This window comes from Nymphalis io, chromosome 14 (genome assembly GCF_905147045.1).
Source record: "Nymphalis io chromosome 14, ilAglIoxx1.1, whole genome shotgun sequence".
Taxonomy (NCBI): Eukaryota; Metazoa; Arthropoda; class Insecta; order Lepidoptera; family Nymphalidae; genus Nymphalis; species Nymphalis io.
The window spans coordinates 3,402,841-3,424,583 of record NC_065901.1 but is presented as its reverse complement, the minus strand read 5'-3'; the positions used below and the strand labels follow the sequence as shown (position 1 = coordinate 3,424,583).

Sequence of the window (21,743 nt, the reverse complement as noted above, 5' to 3'; positions counted from 1 at the left end):
CTACATAATAATGTACATACATAATAATCTACCTTTAATTTGTTTATTTTATATAAATATTAATATTAATAATAACATCTGTACAAACCTAAGCATATTCTGACTGGTGATTCCATATTTATATCATTTTGCTGTGTAGCAGTGGTTTTAGCAGGTCCAACCCATTTCGTGTTTATAGATTACTCTGAAACAAAAAAAACTATGAAGTATTTTACATAACACACACGGTTATAAATAACAACAAATTAATAATATTTATTATATTTATATATAAGTTATAATAAATATATAAGTATATAATAATATATTATAATAATAATAATAATAAATATATAAGTTAAAGCATATTTTACTATTACTCAAACAAAAATTTGAATAAGTATTTAAGTAAATATATTAAGTATTTTAATAATAAAAATAATAATTTTTGATTTCTTGTTTTTATCTTTATGTACATTTTATTGTGAGGTACTGAGAATATAAGTGTATAAAAGATTTCTTCAAAAACGTTAAACTTTTAAACTGTTAAACTTTGAATGCCGTTTTGTTTATATTTTCTGGTTGACTGCCTCGTTGGTCTAGTGGCTAAATAAAAAGCCAGTGACCCGGAGGTCCTGGATTCATGGGGTCCCATGTCGATCGAATAAAAAGTTTTTGCGTTTTTCTGTCAGATAATTCTTTATTTATTTATTTTTTTTGAACAAATTATACATATCTTAAACAATAAATACGATAGTAACTACATTAGTATAATACTGTGTCGTAGCTACTAGGTTCTCTACTAGGTACTAGGTACTCTATTCTCAGTAGCAGCCCGAGGTCTGGAAGTTGGAAGTGTGTACACTCCCGTGCCTCGGAAGTCCTGCGCCTGAACTCTTTCCGGTCGTGTCGGATTGCCGTCCCATCGGATTATGAAAGCTAGAGAATAAAGAGAGCACATATAATATGTCCTGCGCAGTTGGTTAATCTCTGTCGAGATTGGCCACCGTGGCCGAAATCGGTCTGGAGGACCTTAATTTTCTGGTAATATAGTATTTCTGTTGCAATACTGTAATTTATAGTGAAAGTGTAAAAAGCTTAAATATTTTATTTTTTATTTCAGATCAATCTATTATTTATTTTAGCAGTTCCAAATAACCTCTAAATAGTCTAATTATGTATATAACCAAAAACCGCGGTGGCTGTGACGTCATGTACAAGACTGTCTCATAAAACCAAACCTTAATCTTTTTATTTCGTTCCTAAGTTCAACACGAATGGTCGTTACTGTGATCATTAGTGTGTAGATTACCAACCATAATGACACGTTGATAATAACGAACGACATTACCTGCTGAAGAGTTAGTTCCATAATAACTTCCGAACATGAGGTCAGTCGGTCGACATAGGTCACTTATAACCTATAATACAGTTACCACTCCGAGTTTGTTGTTATCGAATGTTAAAGATACATAAAAATGTTTTTTTTTTTTTCTATGGAAATATTATATTGACATGGGATAGAAACCGATAAACTGCGATCTTTAGTATTGTTATCTTCCGGTTTGAAAGGTGAGTAAGCCAATGTAACTACACAATGGACGTAACATCTTAGTTCCAAAGGTTAATAATGCATTGGCGTTGTAAGTAGCGATTAATGTTTGTTATAATGCCAATGTCTATTGGCGGTGGTGACCACTTACCATCATGTACCCCAATTGCCAGTCCGCCAACCGATTATATTAAAAAAAACTTTTACATAATATTAATAATCACCTCAAACTTCGAGAATAATATTTTAAAATATCATAGTTTATAATGTAATAGACATTAAAACACTATTAAAATTGTCCCAATACCTCCAATATACAATCCACATAGCATAATATATCGTTAAGCTGCTAACATAAACTAGTACTAAGTACCGTAACATTACGCTTAAAAGCTCTGAGAAGCTTAAAGCTGAATGCCTGAATTAAGCTTTCAAACCTGTTGGTATTACTTGAGCACTAGATGCAAATTGCCTGACCCCAATTCTGAATAAATCCTAATAACAGAAGTGGAATCTGTAATTGTATAAGTTTCTATGTATTATGGAAATATGTAAGTATATAGTTTTTACTCTATTATAGGAAATATTGTGAGAATTCAGCAACACTTGTATTCACTTTATCGAGATAAAAATTTCACAGATTACTTATGCAATAATGCATTAATATATATAACATAGAGTAAGGCCTCCGCTCCTTTTTGGAGAAAGTCCAAATCGGTAGTAATTTTTAATTTGGCCAATATATAAGTATTGTGTTTTTAAATTGAATAAAGGATTTTGACATAAATACCCTTTAGGAATTGTGGAAATGCATCTTTAGGCATTATTATAAGGATACTTCTGCGTATAAAATGCAAAGCTTTTAATAAACAGCCCTTACAAGAACCAAGTCGCTAAAATGTTATGTTACTTGTTATTTTTATACAAAACATAAATAAAGTAGATTTTCGAATTTCGTATATAACACATTTGAACATATACAAAGTTGTTAAGCAACTTTAAATAGTGTGTCAAATTCCAAACTAAAACCAGATTGATGAGTATTTACGTGTCCGTACCGACCGTGGAGGTCGACACGTAAATCAAAATGTACAAGATTTAGGTTTAGTGGTTCAGCTGTGAAAAATTAACAAACAAACGGAGTTAATTTCGCATTTATAAGTGTATCGACACGTTTTTACGTACGGAATTAATTGAAATATGTAGATTAAAATGAGCAGTAGTTGTTCACAAGAAGGACTTGCGTTCATACGTGACCTTTAAAGAGTAGTTTTATCAAACCCACGCCTCGTTGATTGCCCTACTTCTGAAGATGCGCTAATTTATCAGTACACACACACACAGATACACACATACAAAGAACGTCCTATCGACATTAATGTATGCATTTACTGTTTCATTGTCAGCATTGCATACAACTACAACGATTACGTGCAAGTTCAAGGACATAAAAATATATGTAGAGATAAATTGTTATATTAGTCATTCAATAATAAGAGATGAATTTTTATAATAAAATCATTGGATCAGTCGCTTGTTACAGTAACAGTAACAGTCTGTTAATGTCCCACAGCTGAGCTAAGGCCTCCTCTCCCTTTTTGGGGAGAAGGTTTGGAGCTTATTCCACCACGCTGCTCCAATGCAGATTGGTGGAATACACATGTGGCAGAATTTCGATGAAATTAGACACATGCAGGTTTCCTCACGATGTTTTCCTTCACCGAAAAGCACGAGATGAATTATAAACAGAAATTAAGCAAATAAAATTCAGAGGTGCTTGCCCGGGTTTGAACCCACATTCATCGGTTAAGATTCACGCGTTCTTACCACTGGGCCATCTCGACTTTTTACATTGTTACATTGATATCTAATTTAAAAAAAAAAACCATCTCTAAGCTTGTAAAACTTATCTTTCGACGCGTCATATTTGTATATATTTTTTTTAATTTTAATTTTTATAGAACTATTAATTATAAAAACTTGATGTAAATAATTTATAGATAATAATTGTAGATATGTTTGCAGACGTATAAATAATATTATTAAATAAAAAAAATCATTTTAATATATTGCGATTGTCTATAAAATATATAATATCAATATAGCGATCTACACTCGATTGTTAAAAGTTTAGAAATTATCTAATTTTAAAGACGTCAGCGCAAACACAGAACGTTCTTTGATTTTATTCTGTTCATAACAAATATTTTATTATAAACTATTTTAAAATATTCGTTAATATTCTGGCTAAGGACATATTTACCTTTTATCATAATTTTACATTAACCTTAGATACATTTGTTAGTAATTATAACTAATTATAATTCAAATTGTAATCGTACACATAGCTGCCAAAGTGGGTTTATATGTTTGTTACACTTTCACCTCTTAACTACTCAACCAATCATCATGAAATTTTGCATACGCCTTGTCAAGGATACAATGCAGGACATGACCTAACTTGTCCCTTAACAAGCGAACGATGAACGAAATCTAATAATATATATACAAAAATAGAAATAGCTTATTAGTTATAATCGCAAGGCTATCTATGTAACTCATTTTCTAGGTCACTTTATAAATTTCAAAACACTTCTAAGCCCAAAAGTAGTTACCGTACAAAGAAGTAATTTTGTCTCCCATTATATATACTTGAGCAATAAGTAATTTTGTCAAACAAAGAACAAACATATCTAGTTTTATTTTTCATTTAACATTATGCCAGCACCACGTTTCACTTGTAACAGTATTTGAACAAAACTTACGTATTCATTACTCTTTTTTATTATTTTAAAAACTTATGGTTTATACAAAGCTGGCAATGTAATGTATAGTTAATGGAATTTCATAACACTGGTTATTAATGGTAGCGTTTCTTGACACAGGTCGTGACAGAATGCGCTTGTTCTCCCACTACTATAAATAGTGCTGTCACAATCAAAAATCGATATAAAATAAGGAAAAAACAAATTACATAATAGTCAGTTTTGTATGTTATCGGCTTCTTATTATATTTTTACGTAACGATACTATTTTATCACCATAATAATTCATAAATAAAAATACAAATCACACATTCTAAAACTAGTTCAAAGTTATTTTAGTTCAAAAATGTACATCGGTTATAATAAGTTTTTCTGTAGTTTTTTTTTTTATTTGGATTTAACTTATAGATGCAACACTATTGCTATTAAACAACACCGTATTACAACACTACCTTAAATGAAATAACATCGATATCGACGTAAGCGCCGCTCGAATGTTAAAAACCATTCACCGCAGAGTACTTGCATTGTACAAATGTACACTGCGCATAATAATATTATATAAAAAAATCTTAATTGTTTCAAAATCTATTATATTGTATTATAAGTACAAATGTGATCGAAAGAAATATAGACAGCTAATACTTTAATAAAAACTATTTCACAAGACTTCAATAATAATCAAAAGTCATAAATATTAGAGAAAAATTGTTTATAAATAGATAAAGATATCGTCTAGATAAATAATTGTTCGACTCTATGGTTCTATTTCTCTCTTATTTAATCTTATAATATTATGTAATTGATTATTAAAAAAAGAAATGAAAAAAGATGATTTATTTATATATCCGAAGGCGGCTAGTGCAGAACGTTTTTCCCGTCTGTACTGGCCGTCGTCGCGTATGAACTCTACTACCACTTACCATCAGGTGGAGTCATTTGCCCTCCCGGCGAATATAAAAAAAAATGCAATGATAATTATCTATATAAGTATTTACAAAAGAAAAATAGTATGTGTAGTATATCAATTGTATGGTTTCCATACTACAAGCTCTGTACAAGCTTAATTTGGGATCAGATGGTGTGTGTCGATAATTAGAACTGTGTAAAGATAAACATTAATAAAGTAATCGAGACCTCTATTAAGCTTGTTCTGTCTATTATCGAGGATGCTAAGAAATAAAATCAAACTACTAAATAATATCATTGTTATAAAGAACTTAAGGCGAATCCGGATTAAACCTGTATCCACCAAATATAAAAATTAGATATGTATATTATATAATATTTACCGCGAAGTTTACGATGTTATGTCAACATAACATTTAGAAATATATTCTTCCGGCTGTACTCAATCAGTAAACAAAGCACGCTGCACGTTCGACACGAACTCTAGTACACACGCCCTTTCAGAGAACAACTGATGCAACAAACCAAGGCCTTAGACACTTTAAGACGCTACTAAATTTACTATCCATCTTATTAGAATTTTGAGATAATTTTTTTGTCTTCAGTTCTTTGTATATCCATAGACGTATATATAACCTGTGATGTTTCTTTTATATACTTATTTTACATTATTTTAGTGTGCCAGCTTTTTTTTTTATTAGGCAGAATATTATTTTATCTACGTTTCTCTCATTCTTTGATTCGATTCGTCATTTTCTTTTAATCTGATGATTAGAGATATGCACGACGTACTTGTGTGCGTGCAATTAAATAAATGTATTCCCAGGCGGCCGAGACATCCTGCGGATTTCTTAGTAATGTTAAAAGCTATAAGAATAGCATAAAGCTCGTTTTATTCTCTATTGTTCGAAAAGTCGAGATGGCCTAGTGGTTAGAACGCGTGAATCTTAACCGATGATCGTGGGTTCAAACCTGGGCAAGCACCGCTGAATTTTCATGTGCTTAATTTGTGTTTATAATTCATCTCGTGCTTGACGGTGAAGGAAAACATCGTAAGGAAACTTACACGCGTCTAATTTCATTGAAATTATGCCACATGTGTATTCTACCAACCCGCATCGGAGCAGCTTGGTGGAATAAGCTCCAAACCTTCTTCTCAAAAAGGAAGAGGAGGCCTTAGCCCAGCAGTGGAACATTAACTGGCTAGTACTGTACTGTACTGTACTTTTCAAAAAATTTTCACATTGCTTATACATCATCATACAATAAATTCAAACCCGCCAGTTTCGAGAAACGTCGATCAAAAGAATTATCTAATTTGCCTAAAATTTTAATAATCATTGTTCGGTGACAGTTGATGACGGAACAGGCGACCAATGAGCGTTAAGAATGAAGCCGAATGACTTAATAGGCCATTAACTAGCGTTCGAAACTGGAGGCTAATCTTAAGAAAGGGTCTAAAAGACACGGTTTCGAATCAAGTACCGATGAATTATACAAATGTTTTTGATTTCACTCGTCTCATGAACCATCTCGTAAGTAAATGAGTAGGGCGTAATTAGTTAACCACGGCTGAGTGAAAAAAAAGGTTTATAATAAAAATAATATCCTAATAACAATATTATTGCCTTCATGTAAGTCTTTAAGTATACGATACTTGTTTATAATCAAAATAAATATTTAATTACGTGTTGAAAGATCAATAACTTACGAAAACTTTAAACACTCGATATATTTTTTGTTTTATTATATCACAAATCTATTGCATTAATTAATCAAAGTACCCCGCTATGGCCTAAGGCCTCAAAGTTTAATAGATTTTTTGCGTTAACAAAAACGAATTATTAAAAAGGTGTTAGTTTGAAGATAATTGTGATGAAAACGATTGCACTATTGTATTTCGTATTAGAATGAACAGAAGTCGAAAGCGCAAATTACGAAAACGAATTGCTTGTCAGCGTGTAGTGACCACGCGAGTCGTTTGTCATAATGAAATAGACGAAGACGAGAAATGTTTGCTTTCAAAGGCTATCAAGGACACGTCATTCATTTTCTATTATTTCATTTAAAATATTGATGTTATGAAAGACATAGAGTGATTTTTATTTTACGCTAAAGACCCATCGTTTAATCTCTAGACTATTTCCAGCATCGTCGTATGAACCATTATAATATATTAAACAAACACAAGTACACCGAGATTTGAACTTATTTGTCTTGGTACATTAGTAAAACTATTGTTTTATCTGCATAAAAATAAAAACATACGTAAGAGTTTATATCCTTGTAATATTGCTTTTGTAAATATTAAGTGGAAAGTAATATAAATAATACGTTCATAATATTGTTTGTTTATAATTGACGTAATATATTGATACGTATAAATACACACTTTATTAATAACTTGTAATGACATGTCACAGATTGACATTACATGTATGCAAAAAGAAGCAATATGATAGCACGATGACATTGGCAGAATATTTTGGGCTCAAATAGCGTAGATACACGCCAGAAAAGGGGTAAAAAAAAATGATAGCATGATTTAGAGAAGTATAAAATCAATAACTGTTAACATAGAAACGTCGATCTACTAATTGAAGTAAGTACCTTGGGGTGTATCGACACAATTGTTATTCAACGTAAGTAAATAACAACGAAGAAGATCTAATTGCTTCTCGCTCCGCTGACCCCAAATTACGATATTATTTTCACTTTTGTTTAACTTGTCCAGGGAAAGTGAATAAAAACTTTTTAATATTTAAATTATATAAGGTTGCTGACCTTAAATTGTTTATATAATATAAATTATGATTTATATTACTCATATTCGGTGTAAAAAATATATTTTTTTATTTTAAAAACATCACAATGTTCTTAGTTATTCTAATTTTATTAGTATTATTTGCTGTCTGGCGCTGAGATTATTACAAAAGTAACACTTTAATTTGTGTTGCATTGTATTTCGTTTTATGACATTTAGTCAAAATATAATGATCTACGGCATTTAAATTTATATGCAAGATTACGTAACAACTAAATATAATTGTCAAATAATTATTATCACGACCAATAGTACAACTTGCAATATAGTAGTTGCAATAAAAATATTCAATTTATATAGCGAATTAAACTATATAATAGAAAAAAGTTAAGTTACAGGTTATAACATTCGCAAAGCTGAGCAAGTGCTCTCTTTAGAAGGCTTGAAGATTATTCATTAAAAACATGTATTGGTATATGTAGGTGAAATGAGTAGGTATTTCTTTTTAAAAATAAATTATTCCTAAAAAAACAATAGACAACTATTTTCCACTTGATATAACAGTGGGCGTAAGTGTCTCAGATTACACATCTGGTACATAATCGAAGTGCAATGAGCTATCTACGTCACGAGGCATTACGTCAATTATATTTGATATTAATATTGCAAATAATTCAATTTAAATAATCAAACATTTGTCTTGTTGTACCAAAATATAACATAATTATTATTATACCAAAATAATGTTTTTGTGTTCTAATAAAATATAAAATAAAACAAAACGTTTATACGTATATAAAAAGATTCTGTATATACCGGTACTAAATATCTGTCTTTCAAAATCTGTTAAATATATACTTATTTAATAAATTTGTACAAAACCAAATAAATCTTTGATACGAAATGCAAAATATTTCCTTATTTTTGCTATTTTCTTATTTATTTGTGTTAATGATCGGAAATACAAAAAATAACTTTAAGATATAATAACTATAAAATAATTTGGAAATTAAACTAAAATTAAATTACGAAACATAAAGGACGCTTTGTCGTACAATGGAAAGTGGAGCTAATCAACAAAGGCGTAAACCTCCAATATTGAAAGTGTTCGAAATATTTAATACACTTTCTTTAGAAATACAATTGGTTCGTATTGGAAAATGGAACGGCTTAAGCACACTTAAGTTACTCTAGACAGACTGACATTTATTTTGATATATTATTTTAGTGTGTCATTGTTAAGATGCCGCTTGAAATAAATACGTAAATTCTTTTCACTTTTCTTTGTTAACGACGCGTGACGGTTTTTAACATTATTAATGTTAACTATACATAAGTTAAAATAATTAATAAATTAAAGAGATTGTAACGGATGTTAAACAAAAGTAAAATGTTTAAAAATGTATATATATTTACTAGTAAATATTTTGTAGAGTATTTTTTGGCGACATCGTTTATTTTTAACAAAACATGAATGCCCTTGGGTAAAACCAACAGAGACCAACGCTTTTAACAACATTCACTGACCGAAAATATTCCATTTGGTGATTTAATTCGTTTGACAATGCTACCAAGTTTAATCAACTTCAAAAAAGGGGAAGATTCTTAGTTATTTATAATTATCTATGTTCGTATAAATATAACATTTTAATAAATATTTTTGCGTTGGATTTAGTAGCTCCAAAGTAGTTTCATCTTTGGTACTGAACTATATTTTTTTATAATACGCATCGAGCTAGTTAAAATAAAAATTCACAAAATTAAAAATAGTGGAAATCAAACAATCATATCTGATTTTTCAATTAATTTATAAATATAGTTTTTTTCCAATTTTCAAATAAGCAAAGTTCGAAATCATAGTCAACAATCGAGCCTCCAGCTGAGAATGAATGTAAAAAGTTCACATTAACCGATTATTCACACAGCCATGAAAAACAATCGAAAGAAGGCCGCATTGCAAAACATCGACTGAATCAAATTCGTCGCTGTACAATTGCCTTATTGATAACTGTATAATTTGATTATAGATTTATATTAAGAAATAAAAATTATATAAAGAATAATAATATATCCTAAGGAATATATATATATCATTTTTATTCCTAAATAATGCTCACAAAATTATTTGGTACATGTAACGAATAAACTGACAATACTGATACACATATTAACTTAAATAAAATCAAACGGCTGATTTATAAACTTACGTAGATATTTTTGCGTTTTTGGCTTTACACTATTGAGTTTCCGCAGTTTCGCTCGCGTGTGATCGATTGGGAGCAGGTATTATTTACCCTTTGCTGCCTACTCTACTGCCTTTTCTACTTACTTACCCCAGACAACGTGTATGCAAAATTTTATGGCAATCGTTTCAGTAGTTAAGACGTGTACGCGTAACAAACAAATTCAATTTTGCATTTATAACGTTAATTAGAATTCTTAGTGCATATTCTGCAAGATCCTGCCTTTTCCGCTGAGAAAGGCGAAGCAAAGATAAAATTTGAATTCTTAACATGTATTTTAGTTTAATAAAATCTTCAATGTTCGCTCTTGACACACATGTTGGTAATGTACTCACATCGATCACGTTGTGTAAGCGCTCCACAAATCAACACTTCCTTATTAGCAGTATTGCTTTCTCTAGACTGGATTCATCTCGCTGACGTCGCCTTAATAATAGTTTGCTTTGGTATCTTGTACTTTTAGATTTTGAATATTTGAACTAAAATTAATTTATAATTAATTAAAATTGCTACCGATAAAGCACTTAAAATAATTTTGCGGAACGGAACACTAGAATATAAAGCATATGTTTGACGTTAAGCATTTGTCATTATTTATTAAAACAGCCTCACAGTGATCTTGAATTTTATTTCATTTGGCCTCGCCTTTGTATAACGCCACTCACTATATTCTACCGCTAAGCGACAATATTTTGCTGTGTTCCGGTACGAATTAAGCAGTGTTGTATCAAGAGATCTGATGTCTTGCATCGGTTTGTTAGTGATATGAAAAATTAATAATATTGAAGTGTGAATGCAATATGCATTTACGAATATCCTTATATACATACTCAAGTAAAGTAAGAGCCATAAATGTTTAGTTATGGCTGCATAGTATATGCTAGATTAAGGCCTCCTTACCTTTTTGAGAAGAAGGTTTGGAGCTTATCCCACAATACTTCAAGTTCGGTTGGTGGATACTTATGTAATTAAATTTATGGAAAATTATAACTTCTTAGTTTTTGCCGATTCTTCTAGGTAGAATCTATATTTCTAAACGGTGGTAGTGGCTACATTTAAATTAACATTGTTAAGTGAACTTTGATACTGATTTCAAATTTCCCAAACAGTGTTGCTTTGAACATCTTGTAACGGTAACATTTGACTACCGTCACGCTATCAGCGCATGCGCATTATTGAAGGTGTTTTGTATAAAAGAGGGACGCAGAGACCGCGACAAAGCAACGAGCTGATTTAGACCCGGTCTAATTCACTGACGTTTTTTAGATAATTGGCAAACTAGATTTCATACTGACGATATTGTCAATTCAATTCACTTTTTACAAAGATTTAAGTTAGTTGATATATCGAGTCAAATTTAAATGTTTATTTATTTCTTAATTTACGCATAAAACAGCGACACAGCGACAAATACAAATAAGCAAATATATAATACCTCGTCTAAACTCGAAAACGAACTAGCTAACAAAAAAAAGATATGGTCAAAGCAATTGTTGCACATATTTAAAATTTCGAAGATTTTTTTTTCTAAATAAACAGTAATTAAGTCAACAATAATTTGTCTTTATTTCACTAAATCTTAGAAGGTAGATGTTCTATAACGAAATTGGTCTTGTTCTAATTCCGATATGGTTCTAGGGCATGATGCACGACCGTGCAGAAATATAAAGACATCATTCACGTAACACTGCATGATATCAAATATCTATTCGAATAGTCTAGCATACAGTAAGATCTATCAATACAAATATCTCTATTATAGTATTAGTTACGTTAGTTATATAGCTTATTATTACGTAAACGCCCAAAACTTTATACTATCATTATAATAATAAAACAAAAGGCTTTGACTGCCTCGTTGGTCTAGTGGTTTGATGTAAGGCCGCAAACCCAGGTTTGGGTTCAATGCCCAGTTCGGGCCCATAAAAAGTTATTGGGTTTTTCTATCAGAAAATTCTCAGTAGCAGCCCAGAGTCGGGAAGTTGGAAGTGTGTACAGTCTCGTGCCTCGAAAATCACGTAAAGCCGATGGTCCTGCGCCTGAACTCTTCCCGGTCGTCTCGGATTGCCGTCCCATCGGATTATGAGAGTTAGGGAATAGAGAGTGCACCTGTGTTTGCACACACTTGTGGATTATAATATCTCGTGCGTAGTTGGCTAATCTCTCTTGAGATTGGCCGACGTAGCCAAAATCGGTCTGAACATTATTATTATTATTAAAACGAAAGGGTTTTACAATAATAATTGTTGTCTTAGAAACCTATATCATTACGAGCATAAATCAGAAAAATGTAAGAAGAAAACAAATAAGTGGTTAACAATTTTGCTTTATAATTGATCTTAAATAGTTTATATAATAAAAATATTGCTTTGCGGTATTACACATTATACGTTAATTTTTTTTGTTACAAAAAGAAATGTCTTTAAATAAATATTTGTTATATTTGCATATCACGATCTATTATAATATATATAATAAGCTTATGTAAGGCTATTGCCTTACATAAGCTTATACAAATGAAAAAGTTCTGAGACAAATATTGATAAAAAACAAGGGTAAACTGTTCCGAAATTGCATAAGCCCTTTTAGAATACAGAAATACTTATGCAATTCTATGGCCTATGGCAATTGATGCTTTAAATTAGATATTAATACAAGTCAAAAGTTGATTAAGAAATATATATTTTCTAAGATTGAAATATGCACGTATAAAACAAAATTAAAGACTAACTATGAATATTAAACGGGCAATTTATGTTCGTCCACAGGAAATTCGCTGCAGCGAATATTTGACAGACACAGATTTGATAAAGGTGGCAGGTACGGAATGGATAAGGGCTGCCCCAGATTGGGATGGTTGGCGTGATGAGAGAGACTTTCGTCCAGCAGTGGACGGCGATAAGCTAAAAAAAAAGAATATTCGAACGGCGTCGCACCTTGCGACTAAAAGACATTTATGTAAATGTTCCAAGAATGCCATGGACAGCGGCAACCGGCGGTGCGAACTGCGAATGTTGCCGCGCGAATCACACGAGCGTCAAGCGACGCGACGGGTGATAGAAAAGTCTAGGAACTAAAATCGTTTAGTTATATATGGAAATTTTTCATGGGTGCTTTTAAGATTTTCGTGATGTACTAGGATTTATCTACGGTAGCTGAAGTTATTTGTTATTTGTATTTAAAGATTTTTTTTTTATTTTATAATATTAAGTTTTTTTTAATATATTTTACTTTTTCCATTTTTAAATCTTTGAAACGTTACATTTTCATTTAATTCTATTTGTTGTTAAAATACTAGCCAGATATTTTAAAGATTCCCGTGGTCAGGCGGTTATAATGAGATATGTGATATCTATAGTGTCATTACTTTAATAGTGATATATCTTTTGATTAAAGTAAAGTCGAGGAACTTTATTAGGTAAATTTGTAATGGAAGACGTGGACCGAATAAGCTGAAGGTCTCAGGCCAAATCCGTGCGAACACTACTAAGATTAATTTATTTCTACGCCTTGAAAAATATTCGCATAAAAAAAACATACAAACTCCATTTACTTATCCTTAGAACTAAAAAGACCTTTATCCATTGCACGACATAACCTGACTAAACTTATTAGTTAGAGTTGTGTTTTAATTAACTTAAATTCAACTTTCATTTTCATAGAAATATATTATTGTTAACATATAATATTTAAATACTTTGTTAAAAATTCTAAATTATTTAAATATTCAATATTCGTTTTCAATTTAATTGTCCTTTTTTTATTTGGAAATAAAATTAATTATCAATTTAGATTATGTCATGGATACAAACACAATATTATAAAGTAAACTAGCACTTTACTCGTATCGTAATTCAGAATTGCTAAATACTAACTTCCATAGCTCTTTTTTCAAATATAAAGAACTTCCATACAAACTTTCATCCCCTTTGGAGGTTAGAGGTTAAATTTTCACTACTGTGTAAAAGGTACCCTAAAACCCCAAAAAAAACCCTAAAAGGTATGCAAATTTTTATGATGATAGCCCCAGTACTTTGAGCCGCGCAATGATATGTCAGTTAATACTTACATTTAGTAACAAGAACCATTTAATTTTAAATATTTTATACAGCCTCTTAAATTATTATGTATACTTGGTACACTAAGCACTTAAAGATTTAACCATTATAATAAAAAACAGGACTAAGATTTTACGAATTCTGACAATTCTAGTACATACATCTACTACAGATATGAGTGTCCCTTATTGGTTAGGTCCATTAGTATAAAAATAAGTTAAACCAATTATTACTATTGTATTTTTTAATGAAGGCTAAATTAAATTTCGACACACAAAATATGCAACCTCCTTCGCACTCACGTGATCCTGGTCCTTTAAACATGATTCATATGTTTTTTTTGCACTGATATTTGTTATTATTTTATTTTTTTAAACCTAAAATGTTTTATTAATATGGATTAATGTTACTCAAACTGTTATACTTATTTGATCCTGGTACATGAACACTGAAACATTGTAACTACCTGTCTCCAAATCTCCACGCGTGTTGATCGCTCAACGTCGCGGTCCAGCGCACTTTACGCTTTCTCCATTCCTCTCGGCACGATAATATATAATGATTGTACACATGTACTGATTTCAGTAGAAAAAATGTTTGTTTGCTTATTCTAAAGCATATCCAAGCTATTAAATAATTAGTTGACTTGACATTCGAAAGAAGACATAGCATTATTTAAATTATAAATCCCTAAACAATATTTATTGGTAAAGCCGTACCTTGTTAGTAAGGTTAAATATTTTTCTAAAGATTATATTAATATGTTCATAGAATTAAGCCGAGATGGCCCAGTGGTAAGAACGCGTGAATTTTAACCGGTGATCGTGGGTTCAAACCCGGGCAAGCACCACTGAATTTTCATGTGCTTAATTTGTGTTTATAATTCATATCGTCCTTGACGGTGAAGGAAAACATCGTAAGGAAACTTACATGTGTCTAATTTCACTGAAATTCTGCCACATGTGTATTCCACCAACCCGCATCGGAGCAGCGTGGTAAAATAAGCTCAAACCTTCTCCTCAAAAAGGGGAAAGGAGGCCTTAGCCCAGCAGTGGGACATTCACAGGCTGGTACAGTTACAGTTACACAGCTCAAAGAATTACAATTTTTATGATTATTTTTAATGTTTATTTATTTCTCAAATGTGATATGAAATAAAAGTAATAGGTACAATTAAAGATATCAATTAAATCCTTACGTACTACAATTGTTTTCAAATAACATTACATATATCATTAGCTACAATATTACATAATATTTATCATTGGCTAATTATCCGTTTTATTTGATTCTTACTTTTATCAGTAACCAAAAACTTAATATCAATGATTTAAAAAACAAAAATTATTGCCATAATATTAAATCAAAAGTCCTATTTCGATTTACCGAAATGGGACGAATGCAGTGTCGAACATCGGTGTTGAATTGGTAAACTAATCTGGAATTACTACTTTATTGAATGTTACAATTAGGGTTTATTTATGGGCAAGCATTGTTTATTTCAAGGATAAAGAAAAGCTTTTTAAAATCTAACATTAGGAATCAATGAAAATAAAATTAATTATAATATTAAAACCTCAATAGAGCGCATTGAAATTACATATAAATAGAAAGTTCAATTGTTTTTATAATTGAATATAATAAATGTACTATAAATACATATTAAATAAATTAATGATCAGAACTGAACCGTGATTATGATTAATAATTATTGCATTTTTCAATGAACAATTAAAACTATACACTCGTCAACTGATTTTTTATTTAGCAATACGAATAAATGTATGAGGCATACAAAAATAGAAATAAAAAATACCCTGTGTTTATTATGTAAGCATAAACATAAATTGTAATACCTTATCGATTATCGCGTGTACTAAGCAATAAATAAAAACTACAAAGTATTAAAGTAACCCAATGTAAAATGAAATACTAGTCTTTGCAATTAGCTTATTAAGAGAGGCCACCTGAAAATGGTTACATCTATGAAGGGTAACAAATACGTGCTTGTAAAACGATATATCATAGAGCACACATTTATTAATAACCACTAATGATGGTGTGACAGACAATGGCAGGTATTGGTCAGTGACCTATTGTTAGGGCTGATACTTTTTCAAAATATCCTTTTAATCCTAAAAGCTCGTCTTCATTTTCGACCGCTTTTTTGTTTAATACAATATAAAAATAATAATAAAAAGCTTAAACACATTAAACACATACGCCTCAATGTATCTTGCAAATCAAATAAGTTTTAATGAAACAAGCTCGAATTCCTACCACTTTACCTCACTTTTACAAATTTATATCTAGCATTTTCTTAGCTCAACTTTCTAGTCATATGAAATATCAATATTATATATTGAGATTTTGATAGTAGGGCGTACCTTTTGTCGTACAGATAAATATGAGTTCAATTAGCTGCTCTCCGAAATTTTTACTTATTTGCCAACCCTAGGTCAAAGGCTTGTAAGGGGTGGTTGTTTGACCTCTAATTACACTTATTCCTACATAGATGTTCGTGTCAAGCGTAATACCGTATCAGTTTTATTTCTAGTAATTGCTTTCATATCTATTTCATCGTCCGCGGAAGATATTTCGTTATTTCAATTTTAACGTAAATCTAATATTTTATGGCTAAGCAACATTACATTAACAATGAAACGATTTTTTTAAATTTAAATATAGAAATAAAGACGGGCAAATATATGCCTACAAGCCTGGTTAGTGCAATCCAGGGCAACCTATAAATTAGGATGCTATCACGCACAAAGCAAAACCCTGTTTAGGGGATTGAAAAAGGCCACAACAGTGAGGTCCTTGTATGCGAGGATACCATTCACCACCGCGAATGCGGCAACATTTCTCGCGAGCGATCTCCCTGGGAACTCCAGCAGAAGTAGATCGATTCCTTGTAGAAGAACTTTCGGTGTGGATTTTGGTAAGTACTATGGTCGATAAAGAGAGGTGCTGGTTGGGGATAGCCTCTTTCTGTCAGGCAATCATCGTACTCGATTAAATCTCAATCGAGGAAGGAGGCTTCGAACGGCAGCAGAGCTTTTACACTACTCGCTTTACCAGAGCTGATCCGGGAGATGGAGACGTCACCTTACACACCTTTTCCCACCATCAAGAGGAGCTAAGACTTCTAGATTATCTACTTTTTTAAATAAAAAGAAATAAAAAAAGAAAGAAATAAGAATTACAAGTGTGTGGGTCATTAAAATAGTAAATTACCTAGACAATAAAATCTAAATATTACAATTTGGCGACTACCGTCCGCAAGCAAATGCTTTAATGTCAAAACTTGCTATTATAGTTTAGTTCTAAATTAAAACAGACAGAAATAGTACAAAAAACATGCACACACCCATTTCTTCCAAATCACAGGCCAAATGTTAGCAAATAATTCTTATTATGTATCAGACAAGTACCAGGCTGACATGAATAACGTGTCATTGTGTAAGAAAGGCATAGCCTTTGAATCCGGTTCGAGGCAACATAGCGCTTGCGATCCTTTCCTTATTACGACTTGGACAAAGCAGCGATTGTAATATGACATAAATATTTTGTAGATTTTTTGACGTTATTTCTTTGAAATATTATGTACCGTGGAAATGATATTTATAATTATTTTTACTTTTCCAATCTCGAGTCGGCCCAATAGAATTCTTAATTAAAAAAACTCAATAGCAGCTGAGAATTAAGTAGTTGGCAATGTTTATATTATTAACGCCTCTGGAAGTATGTTGTTTCTTATGCTGATCTCTTTTCGTTCTTCGACGTGAATAGAGAGTGCACCTCTATTTCTACACACACTTGTGCAAAATAATCTCTTGTGCTTATTGTTTTAATTTTATACAATATCACGATCATTTTTAGTTGAACTGTAATTTCAATGAACACTTTCATCGACATAATAAATTACTAAAAGTAGTAACACTAGTTTGTGATACCACGTGCGTTTTGATTAGCCCTTTCTTTATCAGTGACTTTAGATTGTACCTTCAATGTTTATTATTTATTTATTTGGAAAAAAATACAGCATAATATAACACATAAACATTTGATAACAAAATAAGTCTAACAAAAGCCAACAAAGTTTCCACTTTTGATTGATTCATGGAGTGAACCTAACAAGAACAAGTTATTTAGCAAGTATTAATGTATATAAAGTAAAGTATTAACAAGTAATTTAAAAAGCAGAACAAAAAAAAATACGATAAAAATATTAAGGACAAATACAGTTTTTTTAAGGCTTCTAAGAACTTATGTGTCATAAATCAAAAAGGACATTAAAAATGAGCCAATCAGTAAACGTTTTCTAATCAAACGTTGGTGCACATTGAGTCATATTGATTATAATGAAATAATCCAAACAGCACTGAATATAATACAAAAATGTTAAATGTTTTCGTATAAGTATGAAAGTTCATTAACTTTAGTGATAAACAACAAATATAAAAAAATACTAGCAATAGTTTTATTAAAAAAAAATAGAAGTAATGTAAAACCAAAAGTAGGTAAAAATAACATCCAGTAACTAGTAGTGTCATTAGGCTTCGCAGTGGCATCTTCTTCCCTTAAGGAAAAGGTGTTAAGCATTTTGTAGCCAGCCAGTTTTATATTCCAGAAGATGATTCAACGGTGGTATGTGGTACATGGGGTAGAATATATGACACATGTCAATTTTTCTCTATTGAATTATAAACACAAACATATCAAAAGTCAATAATGCTTTCTCGTGTTTGTACACGCGATCCTCGGTTGAGATCTACGCGCTTTTATCTTCTGGGCATTTCATGACGAAACAGTTATATTTTTGATAAAACAATAAATAATGAAACAGAAATTCAATTTCAACAAAGTAGTTTAGTAAGCTAGTAGCATAACCTAAATATTTTCAATTTATTTATTGCAAAAATATGTTTAACTTAAACAATAAGCGGTGAAAACATACACTAAACATATTAATAAAATTGATGATTTCAACGAAAATAACGATTAACGATAAAAATTTACTAGAATTGCCTAATTATTTCCAATGTAAATTGAATGAAAGTATAACCTCGGGCAACAATACTTTCGTATTCTATCATTTATTTTAAGGTTTATTATCTTAACCTCAATACAGCTTGAACATTGTATAGTCATTTAATTTACAACAAATTTTAATAGATTGAAAAAATAATCATATAGTTTATATACGAAACAAAAACATTCAAAAGCAATATGTGGAGAATGCTACTAGTTTCATAGACTTCGCAGAAGAAGCATGCGCGGGCGCAAGTAGCGTGCAACGAGAGAAATCATCCAGCTATGCATATTGATGCCTATGGCTTTCTCCCTCTAGTATTTGAGAATGATTTTAAAATAATTATATCAGCTTAACTAGCCACTTTTCTGCTATTGATACGATTAGTTTGTTGCAAAATTAATTTGTACTAAGTATCAGAAAGAGAGGTCAAACTACGGCCCTCGGACTAACGGCAAGCACTAACAAACTAGCCCGCGGTACTGCAATATAGTATGTTTAGTATAATAGCTGTATGGGCTCTTAGAACTTAGCGAGAGTTTTGAGACCCGAACAACGGAGTCTTTGCTTGCTAAAAGTATTTGTAGAACTAATGTTAATGTTCGTTCGAATATATATTGTACTGTATTATTGAGAACCTTATGAACTGAATAATAAAGAACCGCGTTTCCGCAACAATCAGCTGTCAATCATTCTGTTTGTTTAACTTTTGATTTAATGAATACAAATTAGATAATAAAAACCCTATCAAGTGGAAGTCGAACACACGTGGACAGGTGTCCGCACTACAAGATAGTAAATAAAATGAATAAGAGATAATATATTGTGATCTATTAGAAATATTACGACAGCAAAAATATAAAGTATAAATTGTTATTATAAAAAAGGTATGCAGCGAACGAGAAAACACGAAAAATAAGTGCCAGTTAAAAATAAAATTATATTCCATACAATTATCCCGTAGTAATAAAACAAAATAAAATGCTCTTTACTCGTATACAACTGACATCTATATGATTATTAAATACCGGCTTGTAACAGCTAAACAAACACGACAGTGATAGTTTTAATATAATAAATATAAATGAATTAAAAAATTGTGATTACATCCTTTTTCGTGTTTGAAATTAAGAAAAACAAATGTTGGTCAAAAAATTAAAAAATGGATGTCGGCAACAGCGCCTGTGGGCTTCAACTGTTGCTAAGAATCATCCATACACAAAAAAAAAGAATTAGAAAAATACGAACACACACATACAGGAATGTTATATAAAAAGATTTTAATACAAAAAAGAAATATTCCACAATTCTTATAATAAGCATTACATCTACATAAGATTGAGACGATTATAAATCAATACGTACAATCGGAGTCATTTATAGTTTTTTTATTGACATTCCTCGTACAAGTTGTTAGTGATTACAATCATTAACTACTTACATAATGATTAAACTATTGTTTGATTTAAGTAAATAACAAGACTTACTATCATTGAAATTACAGATCGTATAAAAACTAACTTTGTCTCAGTTTTCCTTATCGAAAAATAACAATTTGTATAATATTTATGTTAAATATTTATATTTATATGATACGTAAAAAAGCCGAGATGGCCCTGTGGTAAGAACGCGTGAATCTTAACCGATGTTCGTGGGTTCAAACCCGGGCAAGCACCACTGAATTTTCATGTGCTTAATTTGTGATTATAATTCATCTCGTGCTTTACGGTGAAGGAAAACATCGTGAGGAAACCTGCATGTGTCTAATTTCACTGAAATTCTGCCACATGTGAATTCTACCAACCCGCATTGGAGCAGCGTGGTGGAATAAGCTCCAAACCTTCTCCTCAAAAAGAGGAGAGGAAGCCTTTAGCCCAGCAGTGGGACATTCACAGGCTGTTACGGACGGACGGATACGGATGATACGTAGTATTCGGAAGTCCGAAAAATACAGCGTACAGAGAAGGAGAAATCACTTTGCCATATTTAAAACTAAGTCATACTTAGTTTAATGAAAAATGCCTTAACAAAACAACTTTAATATCTTGAAAAATATGGATTTTTTTTTGTTTTGAATTACATCACAGCACTTACAAATGACACGATTTTTTTATAACAGCGGCGTTTGACAAGTGCATAGAGTAAACTTCAAAGACTTAAGTGCATAGATTTTACATTCATTTAAAACCTTCATAATGAATGTAAAGATCATTCGTTTATTTATATACAATAATATTTAATCTTAAAACAACAGTGAGAAATAAAAAGGACACATGCTATTGTTCGGAAGTGTAGTTATGGGCATTAAAAAAGATAAATAATGATTAAGTTTCTATGTTTAACAAGGTGCGCATGAAAATAAATAATTTATAATTCAAAAGTAAAAGTTAAAGTAATGGGAAACAGAATACGAAAATGGAAAAAAGAAAATGCCATTA

General features: G+C 31.0%; 1 protein-coding gene across 1 annotated transcript in view; it reads right to left on the bottom strand.

The window, feature by feature from the left end:
* LOC126773324 (uncharacterized) overlaps positions 1-21,743 on the bottom strand; it is a 54,827-nt gene that overhangs the window by 16,045 nt on the left and 17,039 nt on the right. The window contains exon 2 of the mRNA XM_050494159.1: positions 89-184. Within this exon, the coding sequence (XP_050350116.1) occupies positions 89-116 (28 nt within the window). The 5' untranslated portion in view covers positions 117-184. The remainder of the gene's footprint in view (positions 1-88; positions 185-21,743) is intronic.